This window comes from Panulirus ornatus, chromosome 53 (genome assembly GCF_036320965.1).
Source record: "Panulirus ornatus isolate Po-2019 chromosome 53, ASM3632096v1, whole genome shotgun sequence".
Taxonomy (NCBI): Eukaryota; Metazoa; Arthropoda; class Malacostraca; order Decapoda; family Palinuridae; genus Panulirus; species Panulirus ornatus.
The window spans coordinates 17677460-17693645 of record NC_092276.1 but is presented as its reverse complement, the minus strand read 5'-3'; the positions used below and the strand labels follow the sequence as shown (position 1 = coordinate 17693645).

Here is a 16186-nt window from a genome sequence, read left to right as displayed (position 1 = left end):
TAATTGACTCAGGAAATCAAGCCATTCCTGCTGAAGAGTGACGAAGAGATGGTGAGAATCATCTTGTGTACCCTTTGTATAGACTGCTGGTTTTTCTTTATGGCTGATCAAAACTACTAAACTACTGATCTATGCTTGAATAGATTTTTGGTCTGCATCAGGGGTGTGTGATGTCCCCATCATTCTTTAATTTGTTTACGGATAGAGTAAATGTGAATAAGAGCAAGGTCATTAGGTTCAGTAGGGTTGAGACACAAGTAAATTGGGATGTAAGTTTGAATGGAGAAAAATTGGAGAAAGGGAAGTGTTTTATATATCTGGAAGAGGACTTAGCAGCGAACAGAACCATGGACGCAGAAGAGAGTCACAGGATTGGGGAGGGGGCGAAGGTTCAGAAGCGATGAAGAATGTGTGGAAGGAGAGAACGTTATCTCGGAGAGCAAAACTGGGTATGTTTGAAGGAATAGTAGTTCAAACAATGTTATATGGTGGAGACAAGGGATATAGACAGGGCTGTTCGGTGGAGGGTGGATGTGTTGGAAATTAAATGTTTGAGGACTATGTGTGATGTGGGGTGGTTTGATTGAGTAAGCAATGAAAGGGTAAGAGAGATGTATGGAAGTATAAAGAGTGTGGTGGAGAGGGCAGAAGAGAGTGTGCTAAAATGGTTTGGACATATGGAGAGAATGAGTGAAAAAAGAATGACAAAGAGGATATGTGTCAAAGGTGGAGTGAACAAAGAGAAGTGGGAGACCAAACTGGAGGTGGAAAGATGGAATGAAAAAGATTCTGAACAATCGGGGCCTGAACATACAGGAAGGTGAGAGGTGTGCAAGGAATATAAAGAATTGGAATGATGTGGTATACCAGGGCCGAAGTGCTGTCAATGGACTGAACCAGGGCATGTGAAATGTCTGGGGTAAACCATGGAAAAGTCTGTGGGGCCTGGATGTGGATAGGGAGCTGTGGTTTCAGTGGATTACACATGACAGATAGAGACTGAGTGTGAATGAATGTGGCCTTTATTGTCTGCTTTCCTGGCGCTACCTCGCTGAAGCAGGGAGTAGCAATGCTGTTTCCTGTGGGGCAGGGTAGCACCATGAATGGATGGAGGCAAGCAAGTATGAATATGTATATGTGTACATATGTATAAATTTTTGTATGTATATATATATATATATATATATATATATTATATATATATATATATATATATATATATATATTATCCCTGGGGATAGGGGATTAAGAATACTTCCCATGTATTCCCTGCGTGTCGTAGAAGGCGACTAAAAGAGGAGGGAGCGGGGGGGCTGGAAATCCTCCCCTCTCGTTTTTTTTTTTTTTTAATTTTCCAAAAGAAGGAACAGAGAATTGGGCCAGGTGAGGGTATTCCCTCAAAGGCCCAGTCCTCTGTTCTTAATGCTACCTCGCTAATGCGGGAAATGGCGAATAGTTTAAAAGAAAAGAGAGAGGCATTTGGACGATTTTTGCAGGGAAAAAATGAAATTGAGTGGGAGATGTATAAAAGAAAGAGACAGGAGGTCAAGAGAAAGGTGCAAGAGGTGAAAAAAAGGGCAAATGAGAGTTGGGGTGAGAGAGTATCATTAAATTTTAGGGAGAATAAAAAGATGTTCTGGAAGGAGGTAAATAAAGTGCGTAAGACAAGTGAGCAAATGGGAACTTCAGTGAAGGGCGCAAATGGGGAGGTGATAACAAGTAGTGGTGATGTGAGAGGGAGATGGAGTGAGTATTTTGAAGGTTTGTTGAATGTGTTTGATGATAGAGTGGCAGATATAGGGTGTTTTGGTCGAGGTGGTGTGCAAAGTGAGAGGGTTAGGGTAAATGATTTGGTAAACAGAGAAGAGGTAGTAAAAGCTTTGCGGAAGATGAAAGCCGGCAAGGCAGCAGGTTTGGATGGTATTGCAGTGGAATTTATTAAGAAAGGGGGTGACTGTATTGTTGACTGGTTGGTAAGGTTATTTAATGTATGTATGACTCATGGTGAGGTGCCTGAGGATTGGCGGAATGCGTGCATAGTGCCATTGTACAAAGGCAAAGGGGATAAGAGTGAGTGCTCAAATTACAGAGGTATAAGTTTGTTGAGTATTCCTGGTAAATTATATGGGGGGATATTGATTGAGAGGGTGAAGGCATGTACAGAGCATCAGATTGGGGAAGAGCAGTGTGGTTTCAGAAGTGGTAGAGGATGTGTGGATCAGGTGTTTGCTTTGAAGAATGTATGTGAGAAATACTTAGAAAAGCAAATGGATTTGTATGTAGCATTTATGGATCTGGAAAAGGCATATGATAGAGTTGATAGAGATGCTCTGTGGAAGGTATTAAGAATATATGGTGTGGGAGGCAAGTTGTTAGAAGCAGTGAAAAGTTTTTATCGAGGATGTAAGGCATGTGTACGTGTAGGAAGAGAGGAAAGTGATTGGTTCTCAGTGAATGTAGGTTTGCGGCAGGGGTGTGTGATGTCTCCATGGTTGTTTAATTTGTTTATGGATGGGGTGGTTAGGGAGGTGAATGCAAGAGTTTTGGAAAGAGGGGCAAGTATGAAGTCTGTTGGAGATGAGAGAGCTTGGGAAGTGAGTCAGTTGTTGTTCGCTGATGATACAGCGCTGGTGGCTGATTCATGTGAGAAACTGCAGAAGCTGGTGACTGAGTTTGGTATGAGTTTGGTAAAGTGTGTGAAAGAAGAAAGTTAAGAGTAAATGTGAATAAGAGCAAGGTTATTAGGTACAGTAGGGTTGAGGGTCAAGTCAATTGGGAGGTGAGTTTGAATGGAGAAAAACTGGAGGAAGTGAAGTGTTTTAGATATCTGGGAGTGGATCTGGCAGCGGATGGAACCATGGAAGTGGAAGTGGATCATAGGGTGGGGGAGGGGGCGAAAATTCTGGGAGCCTTGAAGAATGTGTGGAAGTCGAGAACATTATCTCGGAAAGCAAAAATGGGTATGTTTGAAGGAATAGTGGTTCCAACAATGTTGTATGGTTGCGAGGCGTGGGCTATGGACAGAGTTGTGCGCAGGAGGATGGATGTGCTGGAAATGAGATGTTTGAGGACAATGTGTGGTGTGAGGTGGTTTGATCGAGTAAGTAACGTAAGGGTAAGAGAGATGTGTGGAAATAAAAAGAGCGTGGTTGAGAGAGCAGAAGAGGGTGTTTTGAAATGGTTCGGGCACATGGAGAGAATGAGTGAGGAAAGATTGACCAAGAGAATATATGTGTCGGAGGTGGAGGGAACGAGGAGAAGAGGGAGACCAAATTGGAGGTGGAAAGATGGAGTGAAAAAGATTTTGTGTGATCGGGGCCTGAACATGCAGGAGGGTGAAAGGAGGGCAAGGAATAGAGTGAGTTGGAGCGATGTGGTATACCGGGGTTGACGTGCTGTCAGTGGATTGAATCAGGGCATGTGAAGCATCTGGGGTAAACCATGGAAAGCTGTGTAGGTATGTGTATTTGCATGTGTGGACGTATGTATATACATGTGTATGGGGGTGGGTTGGGCCATTTCTTTCGTCTGTTTCCTTGCGCTACCTCGCAAACGCGGGAGACAGCGACAAAGTATAATAAAAAAATAATAAATAATAATATATATATATATATATATATATATATATATATATATATATAAATATATTATCCCTGGGGATAGGGGATGAAGAATATTTCCCACGTATTCCCTGCGTGTCGTAGAAGGCGACTAAAAGGGGAGGGAGCATGAGGCTGGAAATCCTCCTCTCTCATTTTTTTTCTTTTTTTTTAATTTTCCAAAAGAAGGAACAGAGGGGGGCCAGGTGAGGATATTCCACAAAGGCCCAGTCCTCTGTTCTTAACGCTACCTCGCTAATGCGGGAAATGGCGGATAGTTTAAAAGAAGAAAGAAAAGATATAAATATATATTATCCCTGGGGATAGGGGAGAAAGAATACTTCCCGCGTATTCCCTGCGTGTCGTAGAAGGCGACTAAAAGGGAAGGGAGCGGGGGCTGGAAATCCTCCCCTCGTTTTTTTTTTTTTTAATTTTCCAAAAGAAGGGACAAAGAAGGGGGCCAGGTGAGGATATGCCCTCAAAGGTCCAGTCCTCTGTTCTTAACGCAACCTCGCTAATGCGGGAGACAGCAAATAGTATGAAAAAAAAAAATATATATATATATATATATATATATATATATATATATATATGTTGATATGTATACGTATATGTATGTGCATGTACGGGTGTTTATGTATATTATATATATGTGTGTATATGAGTGGATGGGCCATCCTTCATATGTTTCCTGGTGCTACCTCGCTGATGTGGGAAAATGATTAAGTATAATAAATAAATATATATAAGGCATGGGCCTTAGAAAGAAAAAAAAATAAAGGCTGAAAATACAATGTTTGAGGACAACATGTGGTGTAAGGAAAGTCAATCAAATAGAAATGACAGGATAAGAGAGAAGAGTGGAAGTAAGACACGTATGCCTGAGAGAGCTGAAGATGGTGTGCTAAAATGGTTTGGACATGTGGAAAGGATGACTATGATGCTATACACGTCAGTAGTGGAGGAAACAAGAACATGAGGTGAGCTAAGGAAGAGTGGAAGGACAGAGTGAAAGATACTCAAAAGCTTAGATCCTAAACATGCAGTGAAGTGCAAGGCATGCAAGGGACAGAGAAAACTGGAGTGATGTGGTCTACAGGGTGCAATGTACTGTCAATGGAATGAACCAGGGCATGTAAAACAATTAAGAAAAACCACAGAGAGGTCTGTGGGGCCTGATTGCAGATAGCGAGCTCTGGTTACAGTGCATTAAACATAACAGTCAGGGAGTGGAAGTGAGCAAATGAGGATACTTCCTCATCTGCTCCTAGTGCTATCTTGCTGACAGAAAATGACAAATGTGTATAAAAAAAAATTCCTAGAAACACACAAAAGGTATACAGACAAACATACTAAACCTGAAAGCAACCAAGCAAGGTAAATATAGAATCATTAAATGAAAGATAATACCAGGTAATGTAGTCAAAATGCATCAAACAAAAATATATGAATGCCAAACACCAGAACTAAGAAATTTACATGGAATGACCACAGAACATTCAACTAGATTCATGGATGAACACAACACCAGATAAGTCTGAAATAGACAACTATGTCTGGGATATAGCCACTGAAAAATAGTTATACAAGAAAGATATATAATGAGGGGAGGAGTGGTGGGTGAGGGAAACAGCAACATCTAACATACACATTGTACTGTGAGAGTTATGGCTAGCCTGCCATCATGGCAAATTTTGTCACAGGTAATTGAAGGAGAGTAATTACCTGTACTTTTATTTCCAAATTTGCAAGAATCTTTGTACCTACTGTAATAATGAAAAAAATGCAGGTTTCCACAAATCTGACACACAAAGTCCATGTCTGTCAATTTCATTGGAAAACTTTCAAAATAATTATTCAACACCAGATAAGACCTAATATACTCTGAGACCTCTATTAAAAGTTTTCTGTCTGCATACAATAGCAGAATATGCTTAAATTTTACTCTTAATTCTCAAACATTTTTCTTTTAATATAAAAACTTCAGAAAATCTACTAAAAGCCTCATGACCATTTCATCTGCTTTTAGGGCCAGTCACAGGGAAGCTTATAAAGAAACATTAGAAATCATTATTTTATTCATTATACACAACTACTGCTCCTAGCAAGGCAGTATCAGGAACACTTGTACACTGCCTTCATTTGCACACATCCACTATCTGGACATTATGTACTACGAAGCAGCATTGTAGTTCACTAGCTAAGGAGGCTTTACAGCCATGGCCACCCCCATGTGAGAGTTCCAGGTGGGAACAGGTGTCAAGAGATATATATAGATAGATAGATATATAGAGTTGATAGAGATGCTCTGTGGAAGGTATTAAGAATATATGGTGTGGGAGGCAAGTAGTTAGAAGCAGTGAAAAGTTTTTATCGAGGATGTAAGGCATGTGTACGTGTAAGAAGAGAGGAAAGTGATTGGTTCTCAGTGAATGTAGGTTTGCGGCAGGGGTGTGTGATGTTTCCATGGTTGTTTAATTTGTTTATGGATGGGGTTGTTAGGGAGGTGAATGCAAGAGTTTTGGAAAGAGGGGCAAGTATGAAGTCTGTTGGGGATGAGAGAGCTTGGGAAGTGAGTCAGTTGTTGTTCACTGATGATACAGCGCTGGTGGCTGATTCATGTGAGAAACTGCAGAAGCTGGTGACTGAGTTTGGTAAAGTGTGTGGAAGAAGAAAGTTAAGAGTAAATGTGAATAAGAGCAAGGTTATTAGGTACAGTAGGGTTGAGGGTCAAGTCAATTGGGAGGTAAGTTTGAATGGAGCAAAACTGGAGGAAGTAAAGTGTTTTAGATATCTGGGAGTGGATTGGCAGCGGATGGAACCATGGAAGCGGAAGTGGATCATAGGGTGGGGGAGGGGGCGAAAATCCTGGGAGCCTTGAAGAATGTGTGGAAGTCGAGAACATTATCTCGGAAAGCAAAAATGGGTATGTTTGAAGGAATAGTATTCCAACAATGTTGTATGGTTGCGAGGCGTGGCTATGGATAGAGTTGTGCGCAGGAGGATGGATGTGCTGGAAATGAGATGTTTGAGGACAATGTGTGGTGTGAGGTGGTTTGATCGAGTAAGTAACGTAAGGGTAAGAGAGATGAGTAAAAAAAAAAGTTAAAAAATTATTCAATGCAGTACCAGGTGATCTAAGAAATTTAAATTTACATTAAGTGTATGAAGAAACATTCAAAGGAAGATTAGACTATAGGCAGAAGACTAATTGGATGAACCTAGAATAGATGACTATGCTGGAGAGTAGGTGCTGAAAAATAGCATTAAAACAGCAAGCAAGAAAAGAGATGGGACAAGGAGAAGTAAACATGAGAAATCATCTTTCATCACATAAGTCAAGGGGTGAGATGCATGAGTGGAAGTTTATAAGGATAGTGTAAGATACTTCAATTAAAGGGGTTGGTGTGAGTGGAAGACCACCTGACGACATGGGAAAATAGGGTGGAGGAATACTGAGGGAGAGAGATAGTGGAAGAATGCATGGAATGGTGTATGTGAAGGAGGCATGCAAGGAAGGGATAAGTGGAGATTGTTTTCGCTGTGGCCACCCCCTGATGGGAGTTCCCAGATGGAATGGGCGTCAGAGATATAGATAGATAGATGGCTAACCCTGCTACCATGACAAAAATTTTGTTGTGGATACTCATAGGTACGTTAAGTAGGTTAGGGAAGAAAAGAAGCCTACAGGACCCTGCAACTCCAAGATGAGGGTTACACAGGGATCCTATTGAATCTAATACTTCCCCCCAATGAACAAGAGATATCTATCAGGATGTGAGACAAAATTTTCTTTCTAATTTCTGTTTTCATTTTCAAAACACTGACATAACACTAACACTTAACCTACCTGCAGAGTTCAGTCCTCTTCTGCCGTGGGGCCTTGCCAAGCTGTGCAGGTGTTGGGGCAAGGATAAACTTTGGCTTATCATCTAATTCTTCATCATCAATGCCCCCTCCATTTATGCCTGCACCTCCAGCACCAAGAGGAATATTTGCAACTTGTGCTTTAACTTTCTGCTGCTGCTGCTGCTGCTGCTGCTGCTGTGGAGGTGACAGTTGCTGTACTGGAAGAGTTATGGCCGCCAGAGATCCAGTAGCAGGAGGGTTTGTCACTACTGCTGCTGCTCCTCCAGACCCTCTACCTGTCATTCATCATGATAATGATTTAATTACTTACAGTAATTAGGTGATACACATGGGAAGTTCTGGCTCTATATGGTATTCATGAAGCTGCCGAGAGCTTTTACAGTTGAAGTACTGTTGTTCATGTGTGAGAGTGTGTGGAGTTAGAGCAAGTAGATTGAAATATATGTGGGAGTGTGACAGCGCAATGATTGTTTAACGTCTTTATGGAAGGGGCATTAGGTGGGATAAGAGCTTGGTTGATTGTAGTGTATTACTAAATCATGGAGAAACAATGGGAGTTGCCACACAGCAGTGTGCAAATGAAGACCTTTTAGTCAAATGAAGAAGAACAGGGGAGAATGGTGGGCCATTTCAAAAATGAATATAGGATAAGACAGGATGAGGATGCTGAAAGGTAATGCAAATAAAAGTTAGCACTATTTTTAAAAGGGATACAAGATCTTGATTTAATATCAGTTTGCATGGTGAGGAACATGAATTGGAAATTTAGCATGAGTTTTTGATATCAAGAGTAAAGTTCAGTAAAGATTATAGTGGGAAAGCTGAGGAAAACTGAAAGGACATAGAAAAAGCTTTGTGAATGGGAAAAATTTATGAGCTGGGAATGCAAGAACCTTGCACAAAGGTCCAGATATCTCAGTGCTGATGTGAGAAGCCCAAATTCATACAGGATAGATCAAAATAAGAGTTGCAGTGGGTAACTTTCATTTCATAGTTAGAATCATCAGGACTGATATGGAATGAAGATGTAAGAATGGTGTGTGGTATGACAAAACCTTTGGAAAAAGCTCACGAATGAGTCTTTTCAATTGATAAGGCAATGTAAATGTACAGTAGGGGATAGTCTGGTCAAGAATATATATATTATATATATATATATAATATATATATATATATTATCCCTGGGGATAGGGGAGAAAGAATACTTCCCGCGTATTCCCTGCGTGTCGTAGAAGGCGACTAAAAGAGGAGGGAGCGGGGGGCTGGAAATCCTCCCGTTTTTTTTTTTTTTTTTTTTTTTTTTTTTTTTTTTTTTTTTTTTTTTTTTTTTTTTTTTTTTTTTTTTTTTTTTTTTTTTTTTTTTTTTTTTTTTTTTTTTTTTTTTTTTTTTTTTTTTTTTTATTTTTTACATTAATAAAATGGTAAGGTTGTGGATGGACTTGATTTGGTTAGTTTTCATAACTGTCCTCTGCCCTGCTGGAGAGGAAACATTGCTGATTATTTTGATATTTGTTCCAAGATTGCCACCAGACACTGTCACTTTGTCATTCTCTTGTTGCAACATGTTATTGTCACCCACATTCCGAACTTTGGGAGATGGAGGCATGGACCTGTGAAAAGCATGAAATCATTAATTGGAATGCAATTTATGATAATGATAATATTATTCTAAGTATCTATAAAAACACTGTATAAAGCTAGAAGGGTACTCTACAGAACACTTGTGATGCCTGCAGCACATATGAATTGAAACTGAAATAAGAATGGGTAGAAATACTGTTTGGAAAATATCAAAAATATCTGTACCAAGTTCTATGGCCAAAGGTAGTATTCTTTTCAAATAAAGAGCACATTAAATTCCAGGTTAAACATTTTTATAAGGAGGCCCAACTTACAAAAAGCAAGGATCCAGGCGATGGAAATGAGCTAAGTGAAAGGAGCATGTGGTAAGACTAAATGTAATGAAGAAAGAAATGAGAGGATGTATGAGAGATTTAGTAAGGTAGGAAATGCAAAGGGAATGTGGAGTGGTAAGAGTGGGTGAAATGTAATACTTTGAGGTGGCTTGGGCATGCGGAAAAAAATGCAAGATGGCAAGTTTACAAGGAGAGTGTTATGATAGCATAATAAAAGGGGATGGCTTGAGAGGAAGACCACCTATGACATGGGGAAACAGAATGAAAGTACTGGAAGGAAAAAAGGGTGGGAGAGTGCTTGGAATGGTGTATGCGAGGGAGACATGTAAGGACAGAGATAAGGGTAGACGCTTTTTCTTTGGTCATCCCCGTGATAGGAGCTTTTGTGGGGAATGGGCATTAGAGATATAGAGCAATAGAAAAGTATGGGCAAGAAACGAAAGTATGTAAGTTTCATGAGTATCTCATTCAGTCTTTTCAAGCTATGACCAAGGTAAATTTGTAAGTCCAAGAGAGATTTCTAATAACAGATGATAGACAGAGAGAAGAGACACCCTGATGACAATGACAGACAAAGCATTCCAAAAATGTCTGCCATGTTAGGCTAATGACACAATCATAAAATTTAATTCCAAATATTTTAAAAGGTGTGCCTCATGTTGTGTAATAGCAAATCACCACATTATGATGCAACTGCAGAACTTCACACTAAGTAAAATGTATGAACAAAGCTTTCTGCTAAAAACCTGTCATTTTTATGGTTACCAAAAATCTCTGACAATGCTATTCCTTACATGATCAACCCACCCCATATCACATACAATGCTTAATCATCTAATTACTAGTTCATTTATACTTTTTATTTACTTTGCATTCAAAAAGACTGCATAACATCCATACAACAATGCTGGTTCCAATGTACCTTCAGATATACCCACAATTACCTTAAAAAATAATAACCCTTCTTTCAACACACTATTTGACCTCCACTTCCACCCTGTGACTGATATCATCTGTCACAACTCCATATATGATTGGTCCACTTCACGGAACCTAAAGTAATCCACTTCCTTCAAGTCCTCCCCACTCACATTCAAACTATCCTGTCTCAACTTCCCAATGCACCCCACCAACTTATTTTTGTTTAATGTAATGTTCAATTTCCTATTCTCATACACTCTCATGCACTATTACCAGCTTCTGAGGCTTCTTCCTGGAGTCTGTCACAACAACTGTGTCACCTAAAAACAGCAACCAGTTTACCTTCCAGTATACCGAAGCCCTATCTCTTGCCCTGTAATCCCCATATTTACTTCCCTCATCACCTAATTCATAACAAATTAAATAGCCTTGATGAAAACACATACCCTTGATGAAGATCCACTTTCAAAAGAAACTACTCATCCTTTCCCCTTCCCACTAGCACATACTCCTTAATCTCCCATTTAATAGCTTTCCACTTCATAAATATGTAGCACCTTCCATAAGAAAACACTTGACAAAGACACCCTCTTCATCTCAGACTACACTGCTCTTCCCAAGCCAGATGCTCTGTGTATGACAGCCTTCTAAATCACCACATTCTCATTATCATCAAACACACTCAACAGATTTGTATCTCTATAATTCATTCGTACCTTCAAAATTCAAATATTCCATCTACATAAAATTTCATTTGCACTCTGTCAGTTCTCAGTTTCCTTGAGAAACTCAGATGCAATCCTATCCATAATCCATTCCAAAGAAAAGCTTCATATCTATATAATTCAAACATCCATTTTTGTCCCCCTTTGCATTTACACATAATCATTACATATGCACTCTGCCAGTTCACAGCTTCTTCAAGAAACTCGTATGCAATTCCTTCCATCACTAGGAGCTTTACCTCATCATCAACCTACTCGATACCCTTTCTCACCAGCCCACTTCCCACCTTCTACATACTAGCACTGCTTCCCTAAACACCTTACATCCCTTACCCACTCCCAGAGGGAGATTTATAAGGGGGCAAAAAGGGCAACTGCCCTGGTCCCCTCTGCCAGAGGGGGGCCCCTCTAAACAAAAAAATAATAATAAAAAAAGTTTATTGAGCTAGGATCTTGAGTGAACTTTGGCCGACTATTCCATGAAAGCAAGATGTTCCTAAGGTGTAATTAAGGTCAAGCAAAGATTAAGCAACCTTGATTACAGCCGAATGAAAAAAGATTTGTTGAAATGATGGCAACAGCGCTTGACCCACGGGATTGACTTGTGACATGTTACTACCCCTGCTAAGAAACATTTGTTTGCTTGCATCATGTAATGTTTTGCTGCGCTGTGGCAAAACTTTGTTCACAATGGCTGACTTCAAGGATTTTTGTTTGTGATGCTCTGAGTAGTAAATAAAAGGGATGAAAATCTGCTCTGCCTTTCATCAGGCAGGGATGAGTCACCGTTTGCTGCCTTGCTCAGACAGCTGCCTGCAAGAGAACTGCTTTGACCAGCTACTGCACTAGGCAGTTTGTGGACTTAGCAGTTTCAAGCGTTTACCCGCTTTCAATAAAACATGTTCCATAACTTGCATAAGCATAAAACTTGGCACAAACATTCTTGACACCTGTAGGTATCTTGATATGCTTCCATAAATGTTTTCAAGAGCTTTCACTTGATGTACCAATCTGTTGTAACAACTCATGTTTCACTAACACATAACACAGTGGACTGCACCATTCCCTGCAAAATACCCAATCACACTTGGTAAAAAACACTACCTCCTTTCAATACTTTCTTTGCGATGCTGGATAACAACTTGCCCTTCACTAATTACAAATCATTCTAATCATATGCAATACAATGAAAATAAAAAACAATACCATGATTCATAACATATCAGGAGCACATCACTAAATTCTATAACTGATTTTGACTTACCTGAAGGCACTACCTGTAGATTGCAAAGTGGAAGTTGTAGGCATCTGGAGTGTTGGTGTGGAAGGTAAGTGGATAGGTGAGGGTTTTCCAGCAACATGTAACTGATCAGCTCCAAGCTGAGCTGACCCTGTTGGGCCATATAGCGTCACTACCTCCTCGGATGACAATGATGGTCTGTACATATAAATACAAAATGATGTCAGTTTACTGTAACTCTAACCAAAAAGAAGTTAGGTTTTAATCTTTCATGCCACAACTTCTCAATTGTCTTTCTTCTTTTATCCCCATTTCCAGTTTTTAGTGAGTTATGTATTTGAGACTGATGATCAAGAAGGGTGAAACTAAGAAAGCTCAAGTTTAGACTAGATTCAACAGAAAAGAAGTGAAGATGGACTGAAAAGATCAGAGAAATAAGCAGAACTTGAATGCAACTACCACAAGAGGCCACATAATTGACTGCTTATCAAAACTCCACTGTCTGGTTATGAGACACTATTTTCTTAGGTTCAGCAAAGAGGGAGGTAAGAAAGGCAATAATGAGGCTGAAGGAAAGACAGGTACCTTGAGTGGAAGGGATTATTGCTAAAATGCTGAAGTATGGAGGAGAAAGTGTGGTAGAGTGGATGCACCTTTCATTAATTTAGCATGGACACAGAAGGTTGTGCCTGAGGATTAGGTGAAAGCTTTTATTGTTCCTTTATTCAAAGGAAACAGTATGAAGGATGTATGTAGCAATTATAGGGGAACAAGTATGTTAAGTATACCAGAAAATGTGAACACAAGAATATTAAGTGACAGTGATGGAAGTGATTGAATGCAGAATAAGTGAAGGGCAAGGGGGTTTTAGGAAAGGTAGGGGATGTGTGGATCAGATTTTAGAAGTAGAGATGGCCATGGAAAAGTAATTAGCAAAAGGTAAGAAGTTCTATGCAGCTTTTATGGCTCTGGAGAAGTGTATGACAGAGTCATGTGAAATGCTTTGTGGGATGTGTTCAGGATATATGGTATAGGGGAAATTGTTGAATGGTGTAAAAGCCTTCTATAGATGAGTAAATACAAGTGTTAGAGTGGATGGAGTGCTGAGCGAAAGTTTTGGGGTACACATAGGTGTGAGGCAGGGCTGTATGATTTCACGGTGGCTTTTTAATATAGCAAAACTAAGGAAAAGGGGCCTAGAGATGGAGTGTGGCAAAGAGATATGAAAGCTAGTGTCAAGCCTGTTTGCAGATGATACTGTGCTATTTGCGGATTGTGAAGAGGAGTTGCAGAAGTGTTGTAAGTGTGTTTTATGATGCGTGTAAGTGGAGGAGATAGAAGGTAAATTTTTTTTTTTTCTTTTTTTGTCGGTCTCCCGCGTTTGCGAGGTAGCACAAGGAAACAGATGAAAGAAATGGCCCAACCCACCCCCATACACATGTATATACATACTTCCACACACGCAAATATACATACATACACAGCTTTCCATGGTTTACCCCAGACGCTTCACATGCCCTGATTCAATCCACTGACAGCACGCCAACCCCGGTATTCCACATCGATCCAATTCACTCTATTCCTTGCACGCCTTTCACCCTCCTGCATGTTCAGGCCCCGATCACTCAAAATCTTTTTCACTTCATCTTTCCACCTCCAATTTGGTCTCCCACTTCTCCTCGTTCCCTCCACCTCCGACACATATATCCTCTTGGTCAATCTTTCCTCACTCATTCTCTCCATGTGCCCAAACCATTTCAAAACACCCTCTTCTGCTCTCTCAACCACGCTTTTTTTATTTCCACACATCTCTCTTACCCTTACATTACTTACTCGATCAAACCACCTCACACCACACATTGTCCTCAAACATCTCATTTCCAGCACATCCACCCTCCTGCGCACAACTCTATCCATAGCCCACGCCTCACAACCATAAAACATTGTTGGAACCACTATTCCTTCAAACATACCCATTTTTGCTTTCCGAGATAATGTTCTCGACTTCCACACATTCTTCAAGGCTCCCAGGATTTTCGCCCCCTCCACCACCCAATGATTCACTTCCACTTCCATGGTTCCATCCGCTGCCAGATCCACTCCCAGATATCTAAAACACTTTACTTCCTCCAGTTTTTCTCCATTCAAACTTACCTCCCAATTGACTTGACCCTCATCCCTACTGTACCTAACAACATTGCTCTTATTTACATTTACTCTTAACTTTCTTCTTTCACACACTTTACCAAACTCAGTCACCAGCTTCTGCAGTTTCTCACATGAATCAGCCACCAGCGCTGTATCATCAGCGAACAACAACTGACTCACTTCCCAAGCTCTCTCATCCACAACAGACTTCATTCTTGCCCCTCTTTCCAAAACTCTTGCATTCACCTCCCTAACAACCCCATCCATAAACAAATTAAACAACCATGGAGACATCACACACCCCTGCCGCAAACCTACATTCACTGAGAACCAATCACTTTCCTCTCTTCCTACAAGTACACATGCCTTACATCCTCGATAAAAACTTTTCACTGCTTCCAACAACTTGCCACCCACACCATATATTCTTAATACCTTCCACAGAGCATCTCTATCAACTCTATCATATGCCATCTCCAGATCCATAAATGCTACATACAAATCCATTTGCTTTTCTAAGTATTTCTCACATACATTCTTCAAAGCAAACACCTGATCCACACATCCTCTACCACTTCTGAAACCACACTGCTCTTCCCCAATCTGATGCTCTGTACATGCCTTCACCCTTTCAATCAATAACCTCCCATATAATTTACCAGGAATACTCAAAAAACTTATACCCCTGTAATTTGAGCACTCACTCTTATCCCCTTTGCCTTTGTACAATGGCACTATGCACGCATTCTGCCAATCCTTAAGCACCTCACCATGAGTCATACATACATTAAATAACCTTACCAACCAGTCAACAATACAGTCACCCCCTTTTTTAATAAATTCCACTGCAATACCATCCAAACCTGCTGCCTTGCTGGCTTTCATCTTCCGCAAAACTTTTACTACCTCTTCTCTGTTTACCAAATCATTTACCCTAACCCTCTCACTTTGCACACCACCTCGACCAAAACACCCTATATCTGCCACTCTATCATCAAACACATTCAACAAACCTTCAAAATACTCGCTCCATCTCCTTCTCACATCACCACTACTTGTTATCACCTCCCCATTTGGGCCCTTCACTGAAGTTCCCATTTGCTCCCTTGTCTTACGCACTTTATTTACCTCCTTCCAGAACATCTTTTTATTCTCCCTAAAATTTAATGATACTCTCTCACCCCAACTCTCATTTGCCCTCTTTTTCACCTCTTGCACCTTTCTCTTGACCTCCTGTCTCTTTCTTTTATACATCTCCCACTCAATGTAAAAATAAAGTCTAAAGGAGGAGACTGAAGGTAAATGCAAGTAAAAACACAGTCTAAAGTCAGGTTGTTTGAAAGAAAATGGAGTGAAAATACAGATTTTGAAAACATATTGAGTGAAAGAAGACATTGTCCTAAATTGTGCTGCAGATATGGGGGAAAAGAATGGAAGAAGTGTGGGAATTTAAGTATCTGGGAGGTATCTTGGGTAAGTGTGGTGATATGGAAGGAGATAAGGGAGAGAGCAGTACAGGGTTGAAGAGTCACTGGGTGCCTTAACAGAATAATGAAGGGTACAGGTTTAAGTATGGAAATAAAGAAAGGATTACAAAGAAAAAAGGATTAAGGGATAGCATAATCCTCCCAACCCTGACCTATGCAGCCGAAACATGGACATGGAATGAGGCACAGACGTCAAGAATCCAGGATGCGGAAATAAGCTATTCGAGAGGAGCATGTGTTGTGACTAGATGGAATGAAGAAATAAATGAAAGGGTGCATG

The 16186-nt window shown here is 40.3% G+C and overlaps 1 protein-coding gene across 1 annotated transcript in view; it reads right to left on the bottom strand.

The window, feature by feature from the left end:
• The window catches only part of LOC139765254 (uncharacterized), a 117553-nt gene that overhangs the window by 39061 nt on the left and 62306 nt on the right, over positions 1 to 16186 (bottom strand). Inside the window, exons 12-15 of the mRNA XM_071692590.1 lie at positions 12296 to 12469; positions 8879 to 9079; positions 7450 to 7740; positions 6729 to 6736 (exon numbers count right to left, since the gene is read on the bottom strand). Of these exons, the coding sequence (XP_071548691.1) occupies positions 6729 to 6736; positions 7450 to 7740; positions 8879 to 9079; positions 12296 to 12469 (674 nt within the window). The remainder of the gene's footprint in view (positions 1 to 6728; positions 6737 to 7449; positions 7741 to 8878; positions 9080 to 12295; positions 12470 to 16186) is intronic.